Below are 26,697 nucleotides of genomic sequence, written 5' to 3'. Positions count from 1 at the left end.
GTGGTTATTTTCCATATTTAGTGGTTGTGTTTACTTTCAAGGAGCTATGGCATCATCTGGAACTACACTTACCCATTTATCCATGCAGGGAACTGAAAATGACATTGAAAGGAATGATAGTTAAGTTTCTTTTTCAGTCCTCTGTGATGGTGCTAATAATAGAAAATGCTGCTTTAAAGTAGATGGAGATGTGTGACTTCTTCTTAAAAAGCCCCATAAATCATGATATGAAAAGCTGAGTTGCACAGTCCTGTGAGGGCTGCATATACTTGGGAACAGGAGCAGTGAAAGACTGACTTTCTGCTAACAGCTACATGGAACTAATGAATGGAGCAGATTGTGAATGCCACCTTTTACCAGAGCTCCAGCAGTGTTTACACAGGATCAATCAGGAGCATAGCTGGGGAGATCTTGGCTGAAAGAGCCTACTGTTACAGAGGAATGTGCAAATCGCAGAGTGCAAGACCTTGGGAAGTATTTTTGAGAACCAGACTGTCACTGAGGAACTGGCGGGTGGAAAGCCCTGTAAGCCATTTCTGTTGTGATTGTGAGCAATAAGTTTATACTAAGATGCTGTTTAAAGTGCTGTGCTTTGGATCAGCTCTATTTGCATCAGATAACCCTCTTTCATCAAGCTACCTGGGAATGAGGTTCTACCCCATCTGCTTGTCAGGGTATGACCCTTAGTTGTTCATTCCACACCAGACTGGCTAAGTTTACATTCTTGACTTATTTTCACAGGGTCCCCAGGGTAATATTGGACTTCCTGGACTGCCTGGTCCTCCAGGCCTACCTGGTAGTAAGGGTGACCGGGTAAGAAATGCACTCGTACATACTACAGTTTGATGTCAGGAATAAAGACAATAATTTGTGCACTGTTTTCAGTTATTATATGAATTAATGTCTGTTTTCTTGCTTTGTATGTAGATGTGCTAACTGCTTGAAAGTGGTGCCCTAGGTGCACATTAACTACTTGTAGCTTGTGAAGCGTACAGGAGAAGTCTATTAAGATTACTGGTGTAAATATCTGTCTTGTCTGTCTTTCTTGTCTTTGAATCATTTAAAGACCTAATCATATAGCAAATAATTGAAACAGCCAGATCTGAAATTAAAAGTCAGGGTCTCTGGTCACTGTAGAACTTTGGAACTTCAGCCCTGGTCTATGGTAGAAATTATAACTGTAAAGATCTTTCTTCCAATATTTTGTTAGGAGGGGAGAACTTGGCCCTGGGGATCTCATATAACTGCAGAAGATATCTTGCTTTGCTCAATAAATTTCAGTGAAGACAGTACATAAACCCAAAAATGTTTCTTACCTTTTCTTGGTTTCATAAATTGCAGAGGATGGAATTCACTTACCAAAATTCAGATGTATTTGTTATAGAAATAGTCAGTTCTCTACTGTGTTTCATCCTTCTTACTTGAGGCTTCTACTTCAATATTAAATGACTTATGCTTGTGAAATACCTCTTACTTTCCACTGACCATCAAGAAGGTATAGGACTTTTGGTCAGACTGCTCTAGATGTCTTAATGGAACAGAGTAATCCTGCCCCTGCTATGGTCCCAGTGTACATCACAGGGTTGCTAGACAGTGCTTGCAGTTGTTTTCAGCAGTTTTAAAAGCTGCTCAGGTAGAAGTTTCTAAGTCTTTGATGTTGTTGAGGTATTCTTTCGTATTTGTTTCATTTTGTTTTAATGCTGAGATCAGAAACGTTTCTAGTCATAAGTATTGACATATAGCAGTCTCTTGTTAGATTGGTAATGATTCATACTTTAGACATCTCCACAGGAGATTGAAGGTACCTGAGGACACAAATGTGGAAGGAAAATAACTAGTATTTGTTCCAGTGCTGAAAACTCTCCCTCCAAAGGTGCCTGATTTTCCTCATTTGCCATATAAGGGGTCTGGAACTCTAGCATAAAAAGCAGAATGTAGATGCTGTATACAGACTGAGAGATTCAGGCTACAGCCAGGAGGTGTCTACTTATCTGCAGATGACAGTAACTTATGTCTGGAGCTTTTTTGAAATTCTAGTGTCAGTTTAATGCCCTGTGCAAACACCTTGAAGTCTAAAATGCTATGCTGGCTATTATCTTATCCTGTGATTGCTTTTTTAACTTTCCTGGTTTGAGACAAGTATCCACCTGTATCCTTGATTCATATTTTTTTTCTTCAGTTGTGTGGAGCCTGGAGTGAATTTTCTGGGTCAGGCTTAGCAAGGCTGCAGCTTTGCCAACAGCACTGATCTGCAGTATGTATTCCAAGTCACAAGCCTGGGGAGCATTGTGTCACTTTATCCTTCCTCTTCCCTTCAACTTTTGCAACTGCATCAATCTTGCAGAGACACAAACAACCTTGTCAGGGTTTGGAAATAGCTATCTCTGTAGCTTAACCCTAGTCTTTGGGTCAACTTGTGCTAGGAGTTAGTTTCTGACTGAAGCAACCTTTTTTGCCTTTCTGGTTTCAAAACCTGATGGTTTGGTACACAAGGATCCTATACCGTTCTGTTGTGTATCTATATTTGCATAATAAGAATTGATATAAATAGCAACCAGAAGTCAGTAGATTTCACAAATTTGATGTTTCAGTAGTCATTCTTGATCCCAAATCTGTTAACTGTCGGGTACTATCTGCTGGCACCTTGTCAACATTCAGGCAATGACCACTTAAAATCACGACCAAAGAAATCAGAAAAAGTGGGGTTTTTTTGAAGTAAGGTGTAAAGGTGAGACTTGACAAAATTCAATGGCAGGCTCCACTCTATTTCTTACTGTGGAGACCATAATAATGATTCAAAGGTACAAGTATAATATCATGTGCTAATTGCAGGCTCAGTGTTTCTGCTTCCAAACCCACATGTATCAATGCACACAATGTCACAGAGTTCCTGTGTGGTTTTCAGAAAGCAGGTTGGAAAAGGAGGCCTCAAGGCATTGAAATAGCCTGTCCAGAGAGGTGGTGGATTCACCATCCCTGGAGGTTTTTAAACTGAGATTGGACACGGCACTGAGTGCCATGATCTGGTAAACAGATTGGAGCTGGACCAAGGGTTGGACTTGATGATCTCAGAGGTCTTTTCCAACCCCATCAATTCTGTGATTCAAGCTAGGCCATTACCTCCTTTGGAGCCTGAGCCAGACTGCCACAATTTTGGGCAAGGAGTTGAGTGCATCTGTCACACATCAGACATGTTATAGCACAAAGAGCAGCACAAAACAATGTTACAGCAATGTGTTACACTCCAGTGGATCTGCCAGTGTAGTTATGCACATACATAATGGGTAATGGCCAAACCCCAGCATTCACCACTTAGGCTGTTTCTGATTCATGTATTTTGAATGGGTTTCAGACACTCTGGTTCTACTATAGTAAAGCTAAACAGCACCAAGCCAAACACCAGACCTTGGCACTGGAACATGATGCTGCTAAATAGTAAAAGTAGCCCCGGTACAGTTTTGGATAATGCTGACAGTTTTGCAAACAGTTCTTGGATATGATTTGAGAGGGATTTTTGCAAGTAGACAAGCTATATATCAAGAAAAGTGGGTGTTTTCACAGTTTGACATCTTGCCTTATTGTCTCCATTGAAATTCTGGGAGTTAATATAGAATAGATTCAAATAGTCTCAGCTGTGATTTTTATGTTTGCTAATACAATCATTATAGGCCAAGGTTTCCAAAAGCAATAGGTTCTCTTATGTCAAACTTATCTATTGGCAGTTTTATTGCTCTAAAGAAGAGTAAGTGGAGAAAAAGAACCCTCAAAATGATGTTAGGTTGGAAATCAATGTGTTTTATGAGTGAGTAATTGAAAAACCTTAGTGCAGCACAATGTTGAGAACACTTCAGACAAAATAGTTTCACTGTTGTTTGACAAAGTTGGAATGTTAATAGTTCTGTGATTTATGATCCTTAGCTTTGTGAATAATTTAGCATCAGCTCTTCATCCTCAAGAACATAAGAACAAGTCTGAATTCATTAAATTGTAAATGTCAGACCAGCCTGTGTGCCTCTATGTTATGTGAAATAAATGTCTCTCTGAAATGGGAGAGAAAATCCTGTATCTCTGTTTTAGAAAAAAGAAAAAAAGACATGCACAGTTATAGTTCTTTTGGAATGCATATATTTGAATGTGCACAAACTTCAAAGAATATTAAAGGATGGTGTGAATGGTTTTCTAACAGAACATAAATACTAAGATTTTTTAAAATAATACGGTGTTCTACGAAATAAATAATTTTAACATAGAAAGAAAATATGCATGTTTGAAATTAATCAGGTCATTATTTTATTCCTCTTTGGTTCCTCCCTGTCCACAAAGGTACATTTTCTTAAAGGATTCTAAAATGAAATATAATATTATTTGTAAATAATGGAGTATAAATTTTGAGATACAAGCCCTTCAGCTTTGACTGCAATGATCAAACTTCTAGAGATAGTTTTGCTAAACATATTGAGAATTAAACAGCAATGAAGACAAGATAATGACTGCTCTCGTGGATGCCTCCCTGCTTATTCCCATTAGCAGGGTTAGTATAGCCTACAGCAATATGGAATACATAATAGTGCTTGAAAAAGTGGTACACTTACTGGATATTTTACCTATAGCTTCTAACCAATTTGCAGAGCGGAGTTGTAGCAGCTGCCAAGAGTATGTGTCATGTAAAGGGGAGATCCACTGTTTGACAGTCAGAATCTGTATTGTCCAGTGTGGCATTGGATTGTATGTTCTATACTAGTACTTGCCTTTAGTCTGTCACCTAAATGGCATAGTAAGATATAAAAGCTTTCACTGTCATTCTTAAAATTTGCAGCTTTAAAGGTCTCTTGCATGAATGCTGAATTGTAGGGAGGATTGAAGAACATTTAGTATGCTTTTGAACCTGGAGTTTGAAATTCTGAATACTTTCTTTTTCAATCTTTAACCTTTTAGGGGTCAGTGGGTGAGCCAGGACCTAAGGGTGAACAAGTAAGTCATGTTACAGATCATGGAAATTTAAAGTCACTCAACAGCATGTTGTTGACTAACCTGCAGGCTGACAGTATGTCTTTCTCTGATATAGGGTGCACCTGGAGCAGAAGGAGATGGAGGAGAAAAGGGTGACTTAGTAAGGCATTATTTTTTATTTTACCTGATATAATATTTTGATGTGGTAAATTAAGCCTTTAAAGTGAAAGGTGCATTTCAGTTTTATAACAAATGGGCATTGCAGAGCACAGCAGTTCTTTTGGCCTAGTCACTCTATTCCTGTCATTTGAAAAGCACTCTAAAATATGTGTACTATTAGGTGTATATTATAGTACAGACAGCCTTGCAGGAAGGGTGTATGTGTGTGTGTATTATATAAACACTTATTCTGTCTCTACATGTAAATATATATGCATACACAGACACGGAAATTCTTGGTGTTTGAGGCAAAGAGGATGAGAAGGTAGTTTAATTCAAGAGAAACAGAAGCAGAATTAATAACTATCCTTAATAACTAAGACTTGATGGAAATATTTTGTACTGACTTTCTCTCTGGAAATAAGATTTGCAACTGGCTGTTAGGGAGAAGGAGAATGGTCTGGGAAGAGGCTGTGGCACTGTGATATTGCTGAGGAATATATATATGTATATATATACACATATATGTGTATATGTACCATATTAGAGTGGCATGTTGTGAATTCACATGGACAATGCCTGGGTCATGTGCCCTTAGGTAAAAAGGACTTGTTTCCCTACGGAAAGAGAAACACACTAGTCCAGTGGCTCCTATGGGGCCCCATCCAGCAAAACCAGAATCTGATCTTTCAAAAGGAAGTAAACTGCTCACTATTTAAAAAATGGTAGCCAAGTTATGTGCTGGAAATGCCCACTTTCCCCCTTAAACTCTGCTATTCTGAAAGAATTTTAATTAACAGCCCTAGTGAGCTAGATGTCCTAGGTGAGCTAGTAATTGAGCTTTGCAATCACTGTACAGATTCACAGGAAGTAATGCCATGGGTTGTCTAAGTATGATGTTTAATAGTCTGGTTTCAAACAAATAACAGTAGTTATTTCTATTTCATTGCATCTTATTTCCCAGACAAAGAGGCTTTTGTAATCTTTAGAAACCAATTATTTTACCAATGACATTTAGGAACAGGGAAAATAATTTTTGGAATTGTCTCTAAGAGTAACTCCTTGTCTTTGATGTTTTCGTACTAATCAACTTCATAAGTGATTACAAGATTTTGAAACTTTTTCTTTTCCAATTCAGACGGAAAACTAAAAACTCCTGAATAGTAGGACTGCTATGCTCAGTTAGGCAAAAGAGGGAACTTGGTGTTGTTCAAGCCAGGAATAAGGTTGCTGGGAATAGCAGGTTCTAGGGACTTGGCTTCTTCACAGCACATTAGCACTTGCCTGGTTTCTGTTGCAGTTTTGTCAGGGCTCACACAACATGGATATCCATAGTTCTGTCAGACTAGAAAGTCCTGATTAAATAATGCTTGCTCTAAAGGTTTACAAGCAATTTTCTAAGATTATCCTGTGCTGTAGCTGTGGTTTGAGAGATTAGAGCCATGTATCTAATTCCAAGATAAGCAATACAAAACCAATTATAAAAAACATGCTTTCTCATTTGCACCCTAATGAAATCTTCCTGAGAAAAGATTTTGCAAAAAAATCCCTGAAATCCAAGTTTTCTTTTCAAAGGAATTGTAATTAATTTCTGGTGCAATTTTGCATAAATGAAATAACATGTGAAGGGTGTTTTATTGGGGAAAAAACATAATGTCAAATTTACTGCCTTTGTAATGTCTATGGTAACAGAAACTCTCTTCTGATATAGTTTGTCTTATTTTTGCTTAGGGTGACGTGGGATTACCAGGAGCAAAGGGAGCTGTAAGTATAATGAATAGCATAGTTACAGAAATATAGAGATTTAATAGATCAGATAGATGGTTTTCTGATTTAAAAAAAAAAAGGCAAGTAGCAAGCTGAGCTCTTTATCACAATTAAACTGAATGGGTTTCAACAGCTTTCCTTCTATTTAAATTTTGAATACAGTTAATATTAAAATGAATTAGCTTTGGTAAGGAATTAATTTCCTGAATTCCAACTCCACAAAAGACAAGCATCATTCAGCTGCAGTTTTCTGTCCAACAAATATGTTTTTTATAAGAAAATGAATGCGCTCTTTGTACAGTAGGTGTGCAGAAAGGAGGCTCAGTGCAGTGGCTGCATGCAGCCTGTAATCTTTAGACTGTAAAAAAGCTGGCAGCAGGATTGTGAGGTCTTTGAAATCAGAAGTATATTTGACCCAGATTCCTCTTTTTTATTTTATTTTTTAAAATAGTGAAATGATAACTTTGATGTGGAAGGAGAGCAGAAGCTTGTATGTCACATAAGAAAAATAATTTGAGAGCTGAACTCATTCTTTTATTTCAGGATCACTGAAGAGTGGGATTGCTAGAGCATCTGACAGTATGGGCTGTGATAATAAAACACCAACAGTTCTGCCCACAGGGAACTGAGGCTAACCATAACAACAGCAAAAATAAAACCAAACTGTGCTTGTGTTCTTAGTGATCTGGGTAACTTTGGGGCTAGGCAAGTGCAAGCTAGAGAGTGATTCCTGCTGATCAAGATCCTACAAGAAGGCAAGAAGGACAAGAGGAAGAGATGGAGTAGGGGAAAAATCTATAATTTTTTCCACCTAGATTTTTAAAATCCCCTTGTCTTGATGAGACCCTTGAGTGCTTGTCATCCTAGTGAGTACCTACACAGGAATGAGTTATCCATCAGGGAACCTGATAACTCACAGACTGGGGAAGAAAGGAATGATGGCTTCCTGATTATATAGTCCATAAAGGCAATTTTCCTGTCTTCTTAATAATCTATTGAAGCGTGTTCGCATTGGGTTTCCTTGCAATAAACAGCAATCGGCTGTCTGAGATGCAGCACAGACGGAACCGAAATGGCTCCATCTTGTGGATTTAACTGATACCACAGTTGAGTAACTTCAGTATCTCTTTCAGCGGGCTTGGCGTGGTTTTTTTCTGCCCCCCCGCCCGTCCCCGCCTGTTCTTTTTCTTTGTTAGTACTACTATTGATTAATAGTAGTAAATTAACTTATACTGAAAGTAACTGTAGTTGTTTGACCCTGTCTGGACACGGGGTGCCCACCAAAGACGTTCTATCGCTCCCTTCCTCAGCTGATCAAGGGGGAGAAAAAAAAACAAAAGGCTCATGGGTCGAGATGAGGACAGGGAGAGATCATTCACCAGTTTTTGTCGTAGGAAAAAGAGACTCAACCCAGGGAAATCAGCTGAATTTATTACAAATGAAAATTAGAGTAGGATAATGAGAAGTAAAACAAATCTTAAAAACACATTCTACCCACCTCTTCCTCCTTCCAGGGCTTAACTTCATCCCTGAAATAAAGTGAGATTGCATTCTTTTGGGCAGTTTGTCAACATCAGTTTATGCAAGGATGTTCCTTCCCCTGTGCCAGCAAGCTCAAGTGTAGACACTGCAACTAGCTCTGGCTCTGACAGATCAAACAAAGCAAAAATGTGTGTTTGCAAACAGCCTGGGGCTAAATGGTACAGGTCATACTGTGGTACTCTCTACAAATGGGCGTGAAGGGCATTTGGAGCAAGTAGGGAGCTGGAATTTTTGAAACTTAAGCAGCAATTAATATCTAGAAATGTTGCATGTTGACATGTATGAAGGCAGAAGTAAAAACCAAGTACTAGATTCTGTTCCTTGACAAAAAAACTATCTTGACCACGTCACTCTTAATGCTGATTTGACAGGATATATTATTTTTCCACTTCTCCCTTTAACTGATGAATACATACCTCTTACAAATCTCACAACCACTGCCTCCAGTAGCTTATCTAAAAAGAAGCTGCTCAACAACTGCACATGCCAGCACTCATTGCTTTGCATTTGTGAACAGCTCCTGTCACTATTTTGATATGTCAGAATGATTCTAACATTAGCAGAGCAGTTCATTGAAATTTCTGTTTCATTATCAGATTGGTAATCCTGGAGACCCTGGTTCCCGTGGGCCTGAGGGAATTCGGGGATTGCCTGGCATGGAAGGGCCACGAGGCTCCCCTGGACCACGAGGCTTGCAGGGTGAACAGGGTGCCCCAGGTCTGCCTGGCAGTGAAGGTCCTGCTGTAAGTACTGTTTTCATGTAAGTGGTATCTTTTCAACACTTACCTGTCACTCACACTCCTGTTTTGCATCAGGAGATGGGTACACACGCAAAATGCCACACTACAGTTTGAAGTACGCTGTACTTGTCAACAAACATCGTTGTATACAGATGGGTCCTCAGTTTTCAGTTCAGCAGACACCGCTGTAGTGTGCATGAAACAGTGTTTGATACCAGGGTGCCTCACTCACAGTATTTACCTTGCTAGTCAAAATGACATCAGCTGGAATAGTTGCACTTGAAGGAACCAGAATGCCTTTTAGTGACTGGTAGATTAATTTTTGGTTGGGATAGAGCTAAATTTCTTCTTAGTGACTTGCATGGGGTTATGTTTTGCATTTGTGCTGAAAATAGCTTTTACAGTGCACTGGTGGGAGTAGGACAACGAGTAATGGCTTCAAAGTGAAAGAGCACAGATTTAGATTAGATAGTCAGAAGAACTTCTTCATTGTGAGAACGCTGAGGCACCAGAACAGGTTGCCCAGAGACGTTGTGTGGATGCCCCATCCCTGCAAGTGTTCAAGGCTGGGTTCAAGGCAGGACCTGAGGAGGGAGATTGGAACTAGATGATTTTGAAGGTCCCTTTCAATCCAAGCATTCTATGATGCTTTAGTTTTTCCTGGACAGTGTTTACATGGCATCAAAGCCTTTTTTGCTCCTTACACTGCCCCACGAGTGAGAAGGCTGGAGGTGCACAAAAAATTGGGAGGACACATAGCTGGAACAGCTGATCTCAGCTGACCAAAGTGTTATTGCATAACTTAAGGCATCATGCTCAGCAGTAAAAGCAGAGGAAAGTTTGTGGGTAGTGGTGAGCAATTGCTCTAATTTGTATGACTTGTCTTTCTTGGGGTTTATTTTCTTCTTTCTCTTTCCCTTCTTCTTCTAACCCCTCCTCCTTCATCTTTCCATTTATTAAACTTTTTTTTTCTCAACACATGAATTTTCTCACTTCTACCCTGCCAATTCTCTCCCCTATCCCACTGGTGTGGGAGAAGTGTGAGAATGACTTTGTGGTTCTTAGTTGCTAGCTGGGTTTAAACTGTAACATCTGGCCAGCATTTTTTTTGCACTTATAAATTGTACTGTGACATCAACTGTTTTTTGTAAATCTGTTATTTTTTTATCATAGGGAAAAGAGCCAACAGATCAGCACATTAAGCAGGTTTGCATGAGAGTCATGCAAGGTAAATATGCTAAAAAGTATTTAGTGTTTCTTGTGCATTTAAATCAGGACAATCTATTGCTGTGGAGGCAACCAAGATTTTCCCACTCATATCCAGAATAAATTTTATGGCCTCAGCAGGGGACCTAGCTGAAAATCTTTCCAGGTGTGAATGGGGACACAGTGTGAGGAAGTCCCTTATTTATACACACTTTGTAGCCTCATTGAACTACCTGTTGATTCCATACTATTGCTGCAGTAAGCAGGACATAGACCAGAGTATTTTTATGAAATATATGCATTTTGTATTCAAATTACTTGCTGCATCTACATACATAAAAGTACACAGCTTCACTGCAAACTTTCTAGCATTTTGTACTCATATACTATTAGATTGCAGCAAACAAACTATGTGCAAAATAGGTAAAAAAAGTGCAGAGAGAGACTTTCTGGAGATATCACACCATAAAATAAAAGCAATAGGTAAATGGTCAAAACCCTAATTATATTTGCTGATTTCGTGAGACACACAGAAATCTGAAACTTTTCTAATATGGTTGGGTGCAAGGAATTTACTGTTTTTAAAAATTTATTTTGCCCTGTAAGCATAAAAGAAAATGTTCAGTGCTTGTTATTGAAGATGCCCTTTGGGATATTATGCCATTTTAATGTTAAGAGTTTACTAGAATGAAATTGCTACTCATGACTTGAAAATTCTCAGTAGTCGTCTCTGTTGATACTGCCCAAAAGGGTATTTTTTAAAAAAATTTCTCTAAATAGGATAAAAAGACCTTTTAAAGTGGTCACTTGAAAAATATAGTAATATTGAGGAGGATTATAGTGAACTCAGATTTGTTTTTTGAATTTATTCATAACCATCATAATTAGCAGTGAAGACACTGGTACAGGCAAAATCTAGACTGTTTTCATTGTATCCCTCTTGAGAGCCCCTATAATCGTCAATGCTGTCATGTTAAAAAAAAAAAAAGAGAAAAATAAAGGACTAGAATTTAATCCAAGTGGGTCTTTGGAAACTTGTCAGCTTAAAGACAACTGTCAGTGAAGTTCAGCTCCTCAGGCTTTGCCTGCAGACAGATATGTCAAGGCTTCCTTGTGTATCTGCTGGTTATGATTCCTGTTTAATTTGGATCCTATCCCCCCTGCACCCCATAGCATCTTAATATTTCTTGGTTGTGGACACAAAATAACAAGTCTTTCCAAGTCATGTAGACTTTAAAGCAAATGTCATGTGGAGTTGTGTGTGGCTCTATCCAGAGTAAGTTATTTCTAAGGCATGCTTGAAGATAGATTTGAAATCTAAACAGAAACATTAAGGGAAGGACTGCTCTTACACTGTTAGAGCAGCGGCCTGAAAGGGGCAGGAGCAAATAGAAATAGTCAGCATAGACCATTCCATGGAGTGGCAAGTAGATCCTGTGCCTAACTGAAGGTCCTGCTGATTTACCTTAAGAAAAGATCAACATAAAGTGTTCAATTATTTATCAAACCTGACGTCAGAAGCACCAGTTTGAGGGTTTCTTTCCTCTGAAAAATAAGGCCTGCACTTACCAGGCAACATGTATGACTGCCTTCATACTTTTCCCTTCTTGGAAAAATAAATCTTGACAGGATTAACACGTAGTAATGAAGTGAGATGTTTACTCTTTTAAGAGACAGCAATTTAATGAGTAAGTTTCTTACTAGATGATTGTAATTTAAATGATATAGAAAAATGATAAGAACTTTTCTAAATAAACTATATACATTTCAATAATTTGAGGTCAAAAGCATTACATTTGCAATTTTTTCTGCACACTGTGCAGGTGCAGTTTGCCAGTGGTAGTCTGAAGATATTACCTTATATGTAATGAACTTTGTAAATAGCATTGTACAAAAGGAAAGTGCTGTAATGTAATCTGTTGGTTTCCATAGCAGAGAACATATGTTCTTTTTCGGTCACCATGGGAATCTCTTCATTTAGATCCACTTACTCCCTAACTCTGTCCTCATGTTCACTGCAGAACAACTAGCACAGCTGGCAGCCAGTCTTAGGAGGCCAGAATTTGGTGCTCCAGGTCTTCCCGGCCGACCGGGGCCACCAGGTGCTCCAGGACCTGCTGGTGAGAACGGCTTCCCAGGACAGCTTGGCCCCCGTGGCTTGCCTGGCCTCAAAGGTCCCCCTGGTGAGATCGGTCGTAAAGGTCCTAAAGGTAAGAAATTCTGTAACTGGCTTTCACTGGTTGACTGCTTCAAGTTTTTTGTGTTGATTTTTTTACCTTTTTTCTTGGATTACAGGTTGTGCATCTACACTGTACACATGTGAAGTGCAAAAAGACTCCAAATTAGGAATGTAAGCTGTTTGCTGTAACTGTTGTATCAGTTACCACAATGATTAAAGGGTCCATTGTCCTGGATTTAGCAAGACTTGTTTAGAAATCTGGTTTTTAGATGAAAAACCAAACCTCAAAAGCCCATGAGAGGGAGAATTAATATTAGGACTCTGACTCAGCCTGCTTACTTCTGGTTCAGGGCAGATGCTTGTTCTTTCTCACAGTGTGTAAGTGATTTTATGACAAAAAACAGATGTGATTCTCTTCTCTCCTTGGCTTGGTGGCTGACCTCACTTCTGCAAGATTTGTGGTCCCAAAAGCAGTTAGATTCATTCACTAAATTAATTAGTCAACTTTTCTAAGTGCACCCAGTTTATCACATTCTAAGTGACTGACAACAATTATGTTTAAGCCTTGAGCCATTTAACATTGTTGAACCAGGTACCAGAATCTATAGATTCTTTGGAAAAGACAAATCCATAGCAAAACCGACTTGCCTTACGTTTTATAACAAAAATTTTGATCTCAGTTAATCTCTTCTGTTCATGACTGAGAGGTTCTGTTCTCCTCTGAAGGATTATACATAGAATTCTCTTCAAAGTCTTGTGACCATTATGTATGTATTAGTTTCTATTCAGCAGTATTTTGATTTGTCTCTTGTAGGAGGTTTTATTTTAAAATTGTATTTCTGCACAAAACTAGTCTGTTGCTGGATTAGAGTATTTACTTTTGATTTAATCTTCATTTGAAAGTAAAATTGGGCAAACCTTTGAGACAAAGAATAGAATACAAAGCAAACCTTAATGGCATCATTACTGGAGCTTTGTTATTGTTTTCATGTAATCTAATGTGAGCTGCAGAAGAAACAAAAACCAGAGATACAAAGGTGATGGGATATGCTGAGTTTTATTCAACACACAGCAGGCTGTGCTGTGTTAATATAGGAAAAAAAATCTACAGAGCATAAAAACCCCCAAACAAGCAAGATGCTTTGTTTCCTATCCTAATTGTCATAAAATTCCAACTGTTCTTTCAGTAAACCTTGAAATACAAATACAGGTACAAAATAAGTGAATGCGTTCATGTGCAAAAACTATTATGATGGTACATGGCAGCCAACATGAAACATCTCAGTGATTCACTCCAAGTTCCTGGTCGTTCCCAGGGTTCCACAGAGGTCAGAGATGAACTGACTTTTCCCATCCGTTTAGGAAGTTGTCTGAGATTGGAGTGAGTGGAAAAGGGTACATAGAACATGTGATAAATAGGAAAAGAAGGAGGTTGAGAATGGCTTAGAAGGTCACAATAAAGAGGAGATAGAAACACAGCAATGTGTAACCATGAGACACAGCAGAAGGTACAAAAAGTTCAGTGATTTTAACAGAGTCAAAAAGAGGTGGCTTAAGGAAGAAGATTTAAGTGACTTTATTGAGCAATCTGAAATAGTGAAGGGAAGCAGAAACAAAAAGAAGTTGATGATGTTTGGGGTGACCTCAAGTAAAGAATATTCCAAAGTTTTAGGTAGCTGAAAAAAAGGAGAAATATATATGGGTAACCTGAAGCAGTGCTTCCAGCAGTGATATTTACAAAAACAATCCAGATTTCCATTTTGATTAGGCAGTCTGAAGCGCGGAGATTAAATTCCTTCTCTAGTACCCTGTTTGCATCTTCTATTGAAACCTAGACTTTTGTGCTGACTCATGTGTTTCTTTACATGGCTTCCTCGTTTTCTGCTGTGCCATTTCTAGGCAAGCCTCAAACTCAGCAGTCTATTCTAACTTTCCTCACTGGAGTAAAAGACAGTATGAAAGCATAAAATAAAGCTCACTCGAAATATTATTAGACATAAACTTGTGACTTTTGATTTGCAGCAAAAAAAAAAAAGAAAAAATCAGTGTAGGGTATTCACAACTGGGAATATACATAATTTTGTGGAATAGATACAGCAAAGAGAATTTTGAGTTTACAACCCAAACAACAAAACAACTTTCTCTTACTAAGTTGGTTCTGGTTTGATGCAAGATACAGGTTAGAAAAAAAGCTGGGTGCACACTAAAGAAAACTCTCCATGATATTATATGAGAACAAATTTCTTTCATAAAAGTAAAACAATGTCTTATGTGGATGTCAAAAGAATACTTGAATCTGTGCAGCCAGCTTCCCTTTTCTTCTCTGCACTGGCCATCTCAAGGACCAGCCAAGTTTTCATGAGCTTGCAGAAGCCAGTAACCTCAGTCTGTATTCCAAAGACTCTGTACAGTCCTGTGAGTTTGGTTTATTCCTGTTATATAGGCTGTGACATAGTTCATGTGGTACTTACTCTCCAGATCCAGGTGGGTTTTTTCCCCTGCTCTCACATGTCTGCTTCTGAGTATGACTGTAATGTGTGTATGTGTGTGTGTGTGTGTGTGTGTGTGTGTAATCAAATCCCAAACATTCCACAAAGATACGTGTCAGGACAACAGTCAAAGCTGGTAAAAATACATACAGCCAGCTGAATTATCTGCTTATTAATTCTTCACCTCTTAAAGGGAATTTACTGAAAATGATACTCCAGGCAGGCTGTAACTAATATTTCTTGAATTTGCTTTAGGTGAACCAGGAGAAAGAGGAGACAGAGGATTTCCAGGCAGAGGACTGAAAGGTTATCCTGGACCAAGAGGTCTTCCAGGTAAATATAAGAGGGTTAGGATAAAGAGGAAGAGATGCAGTAAAAATTTACTCAGAACTGATACTTCAAGCTGCCTTGAAAAGATAAAAGGTGTCCATTAAGCAATAAGCTTCAAAATTACAGTCCTTCATAATTTTTACTTTATAGGTAATGATTCAGTAAAAAAATCAGAATTAAAAACTCTTTTACTAAAAAGTCACCACCTCATTTATTTCTGTGTAGAAAGAACAGGACAAATGTAAACAAAGCATTAAAAAAGGGGCAATTACATACAGATAAATAAAAAATGCCTCTTTTAATATAAATCTATATTTTATATAGATTTTATATATATATATATATATATATATATATATATATATATATATATAAAAACTAAAAGAAAAAGGGTCGCAACCCCCAGATTATCTCACTGTCAGGCACAGCAGTCTTCAAAACCTCCACTCATAATCTAGGATATTCCTTTATTTCTGTGATAATTAATTGCAGTGTTATATAACAGGACTCCAGGAGAGATTCCTGCTGATGGATGCAGCACAGCCTCCCTCTAGTGGCCAGGGAATGAACATAAACATATTATTTCCATAACTATCTCTACAGCACAGGTCTGTCTTTATGTATAGACAGAAACTACTTAAATTTGTTCTCTTACTGAAAAAGGAAGAATAAAAAAAGGGTTAGTATATATTGATCCCAAGGATATCTGTGTAACTCAGAGTTGTCTTCTGTAGAAATCTATCATTTGAAGAGGCTTACTGAAATCACTGTATTTCATTCCTTCATTGAAGATTTAGAAGTAAAAAGCTACTTTAGTGCTCAGCACTTCCAATCTATATATCTATTTCCCCAACCATCTGAGTGGAGAATAAAAATAAATTCTTGGTATGCTTTTTTCCAGAGCACTAACAAAATCTGTAGTAGCATCTACCCTATCCCAGGCATCAGGAGCAGGGTTGGCTGCAGTGCTGCAGTCATTGTACAGCAGAGCTGTGTGTAGCAGCAGAACTGCACCAGTACAACCGGAGAGCACTGGGGCTGAGAGTTCATTGCTGTAGCTGTGCAATTGGAGCCTGGGTGGTCAGAGGAAAACTGTCCCTCCAAGTCAGCACCCCTCTGGGGAATCTCCCAAGAGCAGCAAACAGCAGTGTTTCATACAGCTTTGGAGAACAGGATGTTCAGTAAAGCTATATGTATGCTAAGCATGTTGTGCGCTGCCAATGCTTAGCACTGCATCTGCTTTTCCAGGTGAACCAGGCAAAGCCAGCTACGGCAGAGAAGGCCGCGATGGTGAGCGAGGTCCCCCTGGAGTGGCCGGGCAGCCTGGGGTTCCTGGGCCCCCTGGCCCCCCTGGCCCTCCTGGGTACTGTGAGCCAGCGTCGTGCAGAGTGCAGGCAGGACAGAGAGCAGTGGGTAAGAACATGAAAGGGCCGTAAGCGGGCAATGCAAGCGCCACCATCTGTCGGCACGAATTCCTGCACACACAGCCGAGGAAAAAGTAAGGAATGAAGGAGAAATGCAAACATGGACAAACCTTTCAACCAAAGTTTCAGTAAGGTATTTTTAACACAATGGTTGTACATTCTTTCAAAAGGTTTACATAGCAACACAAGCTGGAACAATGGTGCTTGCAGAAATACACAGGTGATGCCTTCTGGCTCTTTCTCCTTTTGAGAAGGATAAAAGGCAGTTGTGTATTTTTATTTTTCATTTTGTCTAATAAAGAGTTTCTGTGACTTTTCCTCCTCCCCTACTTAATTCCTATGTATAATGTACAGTGAAATAACATTACTTCAGGCATAAAATCAAAAAGGACAGTTTATTTACTGTTATTGTAGCTGTTCTTTTATACTTATAAAATAAATTCTATCACATATCCTTCATACACAGTCATTTCATTGTATGTATGTTTTGTACAGCATATGCTCAACCTCCTTCAGTTCTTCACTTCAATTGCAGAAACGCAGTTGGGACACTGTTCTTACGAAAACCTGCCACCCCTGGCACCTTTTCAGCTGTCAGTCTCTGTAAAGGTACAATCACTGGGTTCTCATGAATAACCCATGTGGAATAACCTTTTCATTTTCGACTCCAATTTGTGTTGCATTTGTAATGTCATATGAAACCTATTTCAGCTTGCCTCCTTCTATGTGAAATTAAATAAAAGGCTAGTAGCCACTGTCAAGAGGATTTTAAGGCCCAGAGATGTATCTTTTATAGCAAAGATTACAAACTTTGAAGTAATGTCTGTGGTTTTACAAATCCCCAAATAAACAATGTTTTAATCTCCTATAATGTTTTTTGTTGTTGGTGGTGGTTTTTTTTTGTATAGTTACATTCAGTACTGATAACTGGAACAGCCAGAAGGGAGCAAGTAGATATTCCAAGTTGCCTTTTTTTAGATACTCAGTTTTTAGAGGAAAATGTGCAATGTGGATATTCTGTTCCTCTCTGTATAAATTAAACTATTTGTGGTTTTGACTTTACCTCACTGAAGTTTATTCTCCCTCCCTCCAAGACAACAATGAAACCATCCTATGATTTCCTTTCATTTCATTATTAGCCATCCAAATTTTCAAATATAAACTTTGCCACACTTGCGTTAAACACTGGTGTTTTTCCCAGCCTTTAACTGGTTATGTTCCAAACAGTTGACTTGTTTGCCATGTGACAACAGAGAGAAAGAACACAATCCATGGAGCTCTGCCTTCTGCATGTAGCATGTAAGATAATGCTAAATGGAAAGGTAGTGGTATAGTATATACTCCAAAATATATTACTGAAAAAAAGTAGTAGTTAAACCTTCCTCAAACCAAACCTGATGCTCTGGCTGCATCTAGAAGCCACTTCTCTGGCACCTCATGTGTTGACAGAAAGTGCCTAAACAGAAATCACTTGGGACAAAAATGTCTGATTCAACTGCCTACTAAAATAATATATTTGCACTTTTATTGGAGACTTCTGAGAATTAGTTAAATGGGATTAATTCTGGTAATGCCTTTTTGTCCTTTGCATAGCCCAGTGTTTTAGATGATAAAATATAAAGGAAGTTGAATCTTTAAAAGGATCTACAACTGTCTACTGCACTGTAGTTCCAGAGAAGCAGCACTGGGTGAGATTTCAGAGAAAAGATGGGGGAAGAAAATAGGCATCGAAACCCAGGCCACTCTGCCCTGAGAATTTGGGGCAAAGCTTGGGACAGAATGGTTTTCCTCCAGCTTTGCCAAACTCTCTCATAGCCATCTTCTACATTGACACTGCATGATCTCACCAGAATAGGTGAGTGCAAAGAGTTTAACTCTGGAGGAACAAATCCAGAAGATTCCACACAAGTTGAGTGGCTTGGGCACACATAAAAGTGTTATGAAAGTTTCAGGACTAGGTCAGTTTTTACTGATTTAGGACATAATCCTCAGAAGTACTACTCTTGTAGTGCAACAAATAACATGCTCGTGGTAATGACAAACTGTAGTTTCACCAGCAAACTTTTATTTTGACTATAAAGTGTGTAAAACTGTTGAAGAGAAAAAAATTGACCTGATAACAGAATGAAAATACTGTTTTTCATATGTAATGCATAAACACATGAATCAAAAGAAGCAAACCCCCCAACATTTAAATACAAATGTGAAGTGCTTTAAAAATATAGTCTGAAAAATGCATAAAATTCCACTATGGAAGGGAACTCATGTAGAAGCAAAAACCTTCATATGCAAAAAACCAAATAAGAATTATTACAATCAAAAAAATTCAACACTGAAGGTCAGTTCAATGCAGAATCTATATAAGTGGATAGCTTAATATTGTGACAGATTTTCTGCCTTCAAGATGACTCACAAGTTTTAACTTGAAATACAGAACTGAAGAATAGCTCCTCAGACCCACTGTAAGTCAGTGTGGGATGTGTTAGTTTATCTAAGTATTTACCAATTTCAGATCTTGCACAGGAGTGGAAAAGGGGACCTGGTGAAGGGTAGATTGTATACCATAACACACCAGGGACTGGATTTTTACTAACAGCACATTCAAGTAAATAAAGATTTGGAAAATAAAGCAGGATTGTGAATTTAAAACAAAGGTGTATCGACTATTCTGATAGAGAGAAAAAATAGTGCCAGTTCAAACAAATAAATGCAAATAGTCAGAGGTTTCACAAGCCACTGACAGCATGTCACCAACTCTAACTAGATGCTCTTGGAACCTTGGTGAAGTCCCAAGTAAATCTTGTTCTCCTCTCCTTCAGGCTCAGCCTCATAAAATGCTATGAGATTTATTGAAAAAGACTAGTGAAAATCACTTTTACCAGTTCTGATCTCTGTCACCACTTCTAATTCTGGAGGTTTAATTGCCCTGTGATGAATATGTTTCAGCTCCTCAGTTACTTCAGTGTAGGCAGGAACCCAGAGAAAATCCTTTAACTGTCCTCAAAATGATAACTAGCTAATAGACTTGTTTAGGCTGGAAAAGAGCTTTAACATCGTTGAGTCTGACTGTTAACCTGGCACTGCCAACAAATTTGGTGGCCTTCTATGGCAGGGTTACAGTGGTGGTAGATGAGGGAGGAGGGAATGACATCATCTATCTGGACTTGTGCAAAGCATTTGACATTGTCCTGCACAATATTGTCTCTAAACTAGAAAGATATGCATTTGACAGATGGACCTGGCTGATCACAGAGAGTGAGGGTCAATGGCTCAATGTCTAAGTGGAGACCAGTGACGTTCCTCAGGGGTCTGTGTTGGGACTGGCACTGTTTATTGCCTTTGTCCCTGACATGGACAGTGCAATCAAGTGCACCCTCATCAAGTTTGCCAATGACTCCAAACTGTACAGTGGAGTCAACACACTGGAGAGAAGGGATGCCATCTTGAGGCACATGGACAAGCTTGAGAAGTGGACCCATGGGAACCCCATGAGGTTCAACACAGCCAAAGTCCTGCACGTGGGTTGAGGAAACCCTCAGCATTTGTCAAGCCAGCCTGTCCAGATCCCTCTGCAGAACCTTCCTACCTTCCAGCAGATCAACCCACCCAACTTGGTATTGTCTGAAAACTGAAGATGCCTTCAATGCCTTTGTCCAGATCACTGATAAAAATATTAAAGAGGACTGGCTCTTGGGGAACCCCACTAGTGACCAGCCACCAGCTGGATTTAATTCTGTTCACTACCTCTCTCTACACCCATCCATCCTATATGACACTACTCTATGATTTGTTACAGCTTCAGTTTTATTCTCCTCTCTTCAATCTTATTCTTGCTCTCCTTTGCTTGCTGCATGTGTATCCAAAGGGATAAGTAAGCTTGGCAGCTTCAGACAATGAATGAAATGAACTTGCTTAAGCCACTATGAAACTGGAAGAAAGAAAATCAACTTAGTGGTCAAATTATTACCTAGCATCCTTTAAAATACCTATGGCATAGGAGTTCTCTTTTTTTTGTTCTGTGAGAGTTAAGCAGCAAGAGAATAATGAGAATGCCTAAAGTTCCCTAAAATTAAACATTTCAGTGAATCAATTTCTTGAATGAAAGTGTTTATCTCATATTCAGATAAGAAACTTATCTGCATCTGATTCATAGAATGTATTAACTTCCATAAATTATATACACATTAGGGCCATGGGTTTTAACTTTTTTTTTTCCCTACAGACTGTAGACCCCTAAGTTTCACCAATTCATAGGAAGCACAACTTCAGTGTGGTCAAAACCCAACCCTGCTAAATTCAACCAACCTGCCCTGACTGGTCTCCAGAGCTCGCTACAGTGGCTTTGTGCCCCTCCTTTCTCCCATTTGCAGTTGCATCCTCCCTTTGTGATCTGACACAGAAGAGGAGGTTGTCATTTCTGACAGAGCCTCTAACAGAAAGTATATAAACATTTCCATTTCCATCTGGAGTACTGTTTCAGATGTAAATGGCTGCATCATAATGCAAAAAGCAATTTTCCATCCACTTAATGTATTTCCATTGAACTGAACCCTAAATGTTGCAAACCAAAAATATAAGGAAGGAAACAAGCAACCAGTCAGCATGTACTGTGATTCATTCAGTGACAGCTGCATATCATTCAGAAATGAAAGAATACAAAAATTTAAGGTATGTCCTTCAAACATACTGACTGGAGACAGAATATATTTAAATTAAAACTGCAGCAAATCATTAAATACATTTGTGTTTATAAAACAGCAGACTCAGAAAGAAAATTGATAAAAGATATGTAGACTTCCAATCTTTTAGCCACAAACTTATTTTGAAAATAGAATCTATAATGTTTGTTAGCAATTAATATTTGAAAATCACATTTCATTAAGGTATTGTGAAGCTTGAGTTTTCCATTTAAACACCAACCATGACAAGGTTAAAGTTAAACTTGTTTTCCATGGCCTACATCCACCTATGCATTTGGAGGTGGATTTCAACATCCATCCAGTACAATATAGTTGTAGTGGACATATCAGATGTCAAAGAAAATTTTTATGACTCAGTACACCCAGAAATTAATAAAGACACAATAAAAATCCAGGTTAAATGAACAATATTTTCTGAGATACTTCTCTTACATGTCACATTAGAGCAGAGGTTCTACTCATTGATAAAATGCAAGGTTAGGGACTGGTTTTATGTAGTATATTTGGAGAAACAGGTTTATAAAATGCTAGTTTAGCCACTGGGGTTCTTACAAGACTTTTATGTAAACATTTCAGAAAAAGAAGAAAAAAACTGAGTGTACACTGACATGAAAAATAGTATTTCACTCTTGTGAAAAAGAAGCTCTAAAGTATTTTGTGTGTTTATCCATTAAATTTAAAAATACACTTATTTAATAGAGCTGTGCATATTTAACATTTCTCATAACCCAAAATCATAAAACGTAAAGGAAGGATGGACTATACAATCAATCCTGTTCCTGTATCACAGTGCTCTTCTAGCATTGAAACCAAATCCAGTTTAAGACAAGAATATTGGTCTCTAGGCTGCACTGCTACTCAGTTGCATGAAGGATGCAATTTTTACTAACCACAGGCGAATCCCTCCTCCACCAGAGACAAACACCATTGCAGGGGACATAAATGATGCCTGAAAGCAGGATGCCCCACTACTTCATACTCTTTTTTTAACATACAGAAAGCACAATATAATAGTAAACACAAAACACAATATAATAATAAACACAAGTAAAGTCTAATCAATATTACCTGACAATGATTATCCAAGAAAGGCAGTATTTCTGCAAATACTACCATGCAAAACTAAATAGATTGGGGGGGGGGGGGAGGGGAGGGGAGGGGAAGAAAAATGTCAAGCTCAAGAACCAAATCAGAAACACTGACTCTTATGCTGGAGAATATGCATTGCTGGATCAGCTCTTGCACTGCTGAGCAGGTTAGGCCTGAGCTGTACCCTTTGTACTGAAAGGATGTTTTAAACTCCACCGTGTGGACAACAGCAGGCCTGCTGCAGCTTTGGGGAAGTTTCCCTCTTAATAAGTTTCTTTGCCTCCTTTAGGCAAACTGAGTAGTTCTGTACATAGCTATTTCAAGAAAATCCCAAAATGTTCTTACTAGGTTATAAAAGCAATTTACCATAAAATATAATATAGTCTGACCCTGAACTAGGATAAAGCTTAGAGAGCTTTTAAGAAAGGTTTAAAACCTTTTGTCAAAGTTATTTCACTTCTGAGTCTTGCTGCACGTAAACATGCCCAAATCAGAATATAAGACCTTAGGCTACTGGAAAAGAAAAATCCCCTGTGTTTAGTCCCTTGCAGTGCTTACTGCAGCATGAAGTGCTCAAAACAGATACAAAACTGATAAAGGAAATCGCAAAATAGATTAGCAACACCTCTTCTCTCCCTGGCCCCTCGCCAAAAACTAAGACAACAGCAGTCTGAAACTGTGAAGAAATTTCAGAGGCCAAACCTGAAAATCATGCAGACTCATGTTTCTAGCTGCATTCTACTTTCAATTCTAAAAACATGGAGTAGAAGCAAGCCAGTGTGAAAGTCAAGTTAAGCTAGAATTAATTCTGTTCTACCTCAGTGAAGAACATGGCATCTTAAAAAAGGTATCCAGATAGCCCATATAAAAAAATACCCGTTTTCTCATGTGAGAAAATTAAAGTGGGCTTTTAGTAAAATAAAAATAATGCAACAAGTTAATTACCAAAGTTATCTGCAAATCAACTGAAAGCATTCAAATACATTTAAAAAAGACCTTTATGTTTGAGCCTATAAAAAGAAAAAGGCATCTGTAGGAAACATAGATGAAAAAATAAAACTTTTTCAAATATAAAAAGTGTTCTGCTTTCCAATAAGTTCAAGTAAATTAACATACAGCAATTGCACCTGGCAGATAACAGATGCTGGGTTTCAGCTAGCTAAAAGCCCCAAAATATACAGATACCACTAACACGGTGCAATAGACTATGTACAGCCTTCCAGGGTGGGGCTGCTTGGGAAGCTCTATGTTGCATGAATGTTATTCACAAGACAGCACCCTTTTAATATTATCACAGAAAATCAAGTGTAAGATTAACTTACAAAGTAAAAAATGTTTAGATTATTACACATGTTGGAATTATTACAGAAGTAGCAAAAAACCAAAAAAAAAGAAAGAAAAAAAATAGAGAAAATGCTCATGCAAGATACCTGACCAGCAGTTCCTTTCACAGAATGGAAACCAGTATGTAGGGCTATTCCTCCACTGGTACATGCACAGACACCGAGACATGCATTGGTGCCGGGTCTTCCTCGCTGAGCTGGCAGACTCAGAGCCCACTCAGCAGGAGGTGCTTCAGGACAGGCAAGTCCTTGGTTTTAAGCTGCCTCACCAGCTCCCAGTGGTTTCACAGCTCTGGTGCCCTGAGGACCTGATCTGGAAAGGTGATCAGTTCCACAGAGCAAACCAAAACATGCTCCATAGGCACAGGAGGTCTGAAACAGGAGCAGGGTGTATTGAGATAAGTACAGGCAGGACCACTTGTTCCAATTGCACCTTCATCCTGGTGGGACAAACATCCACCACCGGCAGAGAGGAGGATGTGCCAGCCTAAAGAAAGAGCAGCTACATCCACCCATGAGATAGGTGGGGCTGAGCAGAAGAGGAGGTGTGAGGACTGGGGTTCCACTATGGACTTTGACCTGCCTATCCCAACCTCGTGAGGGACATACAAAGCACTCTGACCCCTCAAGGGGTGCCCAGCTGTAGGGTGTATTACATCTCCTTCGGGAGATGCTTTCATTGTATGCCACAGGTTTTCCACTATCCTCTTTCCTGTTACCCTCTTCTGCCCCAGGTGTTTACTCTCAGCTTTCCACCCTTGTGTTTCCTTTAACATCTTTTTGTAGCAAGCACCTTCTTTCCTCCAAACATCTTACTGATGAACATGTCAGGAATGTGTGCTTACTGTCTCAGAATGAGTGCCTGAGCTCCTCAGTTGCCTGGGTTAACTCTGTCCCCTCTTGCTCTCATCCTGCTCCTCCACTCTGGGTGCAAGTGCTAGGAACTCTATTCAGAACAAATGCCCATGTAGTTTTTTTTTTTTAACAGAGACTCCCACTGGTCATTCCTTAACTGTTTTTAAGCAACACCCAGAAGACAGCCAGATTCATGTCTCACAACAGCTCTTCTGAAGTCAGCACTTCTAACCTGAGAATGCTTTCCTAGCAGCTCAGTATTACTCAAACATGAAGACATCAAAACCACTTTTCTGCTTGATGTGGGAGAGTGACTAGCTTCCTAACAACAGGGTAAGAGCCCTCAGTATGGCTTTGTACTACTGATGTATTTTGAGGTTTTGGGTTATAGCTGTCTATATTCTCTCAATGGCACCTTCACTTCCTGTTTCACTGCAGAAAACTCCACTGGACTAACCCAGGATCATCTGCTTCCTAATAATGAAAAATGAAAATTTGGCCACACCTCCTCTTTCCTTTTCATACAATTTTCTCAAGCTTTTCTTTTGCTCAACCCTCGAGATCTACAGGATGTACACTTGGTTCTATTTGGCTTATCACTGACATTTTTTGGTCCTGTAGGATTTTCTGAATGCCTGATAACTGGGTGCTGTTGTGCTCTTGGTAGTACACCTTTCAAGGAGGGTTTCGTATATTTTTCCAAATTTCTCTTGAACACAAGTGATTTTTTACCACCAGTTATTAGGACCTGTGAGTTTTGCACTCTACAGTTTCTGTATTCATCTCAAGCTTATTTCAGCATGTGATCATTGCAGGAGGAAGAGGAAAACTGTACTACTATCAAGATCAGAGGCTTGTGAAGTTCCCTTCTTGGATTGCATATCCACCACCACTCTCTGCTCTAAAGCAAAGGGTCATCTTTGCTATAGACAGACTTAATGGCAGAGTAGCTTGATTGCAGGCAGTGATGGTACACTTAGTCCATGCAATGGTTGGAAGATGCGCCGCTTCTCAGACGGGAACATTAACATCATCCCCTTGCAGTTTAATATCTGTAGCCATGATTAAATGACAGATAACAAGCCGCCCAGCTGGGACAACATCCAGTCAGGAGAGACACTTCCTAGGGTTACACTTGACAATTTTCCAGTCAGTCTGAAGCTCAGCGTTGGACGGGATTAGGGAGATCATGAAAACATTTGTTTCCTTCTTCAATGTCTTGGATGTGACTGAAACAGGGGGCAGCATTTGTGATGCACAACAAAGGCTCTTTCCAGAAGGTGTGCCAGAGCCTCCTCAAGGGACATGAACTTTTAGTCTGACCAGAGTTCCCAGTGCTCTAGCTTAGGTCCTGCGTTCGCCATGAACAAGTACACTTGGAAACTTCAGAAATGTATATTTTCATTTAAAATTCAGCACCAGCAAGAAAAATAAAGCCAGCTTACATACTGGGTCATACATAGCATCTTAAGTAAAAATAAAATACCTTTTGCTTGAAGAAAGAAGCATATGAAAATTAGTTGTGCCTATTTTCTTTTCTAAGCTAAATAAATATGAGAAACAACACATGGAATGCACTCTGGAAAATATACATCATCATTTCAGAATTATAACACTGCAAATAACATAGAAAAAGGCTCAATTTTGAGCCTTACAAATGATCTATATACCATGCAGTGTCAAGAGAAAAAAAATGCACCAAATATTTCAAAAATTAAAGTAACTTATTGGAAGGAGTGAAAATTGATTGTGAACCCAAGTGCCTGGGGGAGAGGGTTTTTATTTCCTGCTGGTATGTGACCGAGTCTGTGATATGTGGTAATAGCAATCTGCTGGACTGCATCTCCCGTTGGGTCCAGGTGGCCCCTGTGGTCCGGCTGAGCCTGGAGTTCCTGGTGGGCCTGGCAGGCCAGTAGCTGGGAAA

General features: G+C 39.0%; 2 protein-coding genes across 5 annotated transcripts in view; one reads left to right on the top strand and one right to left on the bottom strand.

Moving 5' to 3' along the window:
* Nucleotides 1-17,316, top strand: part of COL9A1 (collagen type IX alpha 1 chain) — a 68,052-nt gene extending 50,736 nt beyond the window's left edge. The window contains exons 30-38 of the mRNA XM_071547830.1: nucleotides 742-813; nucleotides 4,936-4,971; nucleotides 5,066-5,110; nucleotides 6,841-6,873; nucleotides 9,015-9,161; nucleotides 10,332-10,386; nucleotides 12,386-12,574; nucleotides 15,288-15,365; nucleotides 16,611-17,316. Coding sequence (XP_071403931.1) covers nucleotides 742-813; nucleotides 4,936-4,971; nucleotides 5,066-5,110; nucleotides 6,841-6,873; nucleotides 9,015-9,161; nucleotides 10,332-10,386; nucleotides 12,386-12,574; nucleotides 15,288-15,365; nucleotides 16,611-16,798 — 843 coding nt within the window. The 3' untranslated portion in view covers nucleotides 16,799-17,316. The remainder of the gene's footprint in view (nucleotides 1-741; nucleotides 814-4,935; nucleotides 4,972-5,065; nucleotides 5,111-6,840; nucleotides 6,874-9,014; nucleotides 9,162-10,331; nucleotides 10,387-12,385; nucleotides 12,575-15,287; nucleotides 15,366-16,610) is intronic.
* Nucleotides 17,317-22,643: 5,327 nt separating this feature from the next.
* The window catches only part of COL19A1 (collagen type XIX alpha 1 chain), a 180,628-nt gene continuing 176,574 nt past the window's right edge, over nucleotides 22,644-26,697 (bottom strand). For all 4 annotated transcript variants that reach the window (XM_071548523.1, XM_071548524.1, XM_071548525.1 and 1 more), the window contains one exon: nucleotides 22,644-26,689. In XM_071548523.1, the coding sequence (XP_071404624.1) occupies nucleotides 26,553-26,689 (137 nt within the window). In that variant the 3' untranslated portion in view covers nucleotides 22,644-26,552. The remainder of the gene's footprint in view (nucleotides 26,690-26,697) is intronic.

This window comes from Pithys albifrons, chromosome 2 (genome assembly GCF_047495875.1).
Source record: "Pithys albifrons albifrons isolate INPA30051 chromosome 2, PitAlb_v1, whole genome shotgun sequence".
NCBI classification, from domain to species: domain Eukaryota; kingdom Metazoa; phylum Chordata; class Aves; order Passeriformes; family Thamnophilidae; genus Pithys; species Pithys albifrons.
The sequence above is the reverse complement of the archived record's forward strand: the minus strand, read 5'-3'. Positions and strand labels throughout refer to the sequence as shown.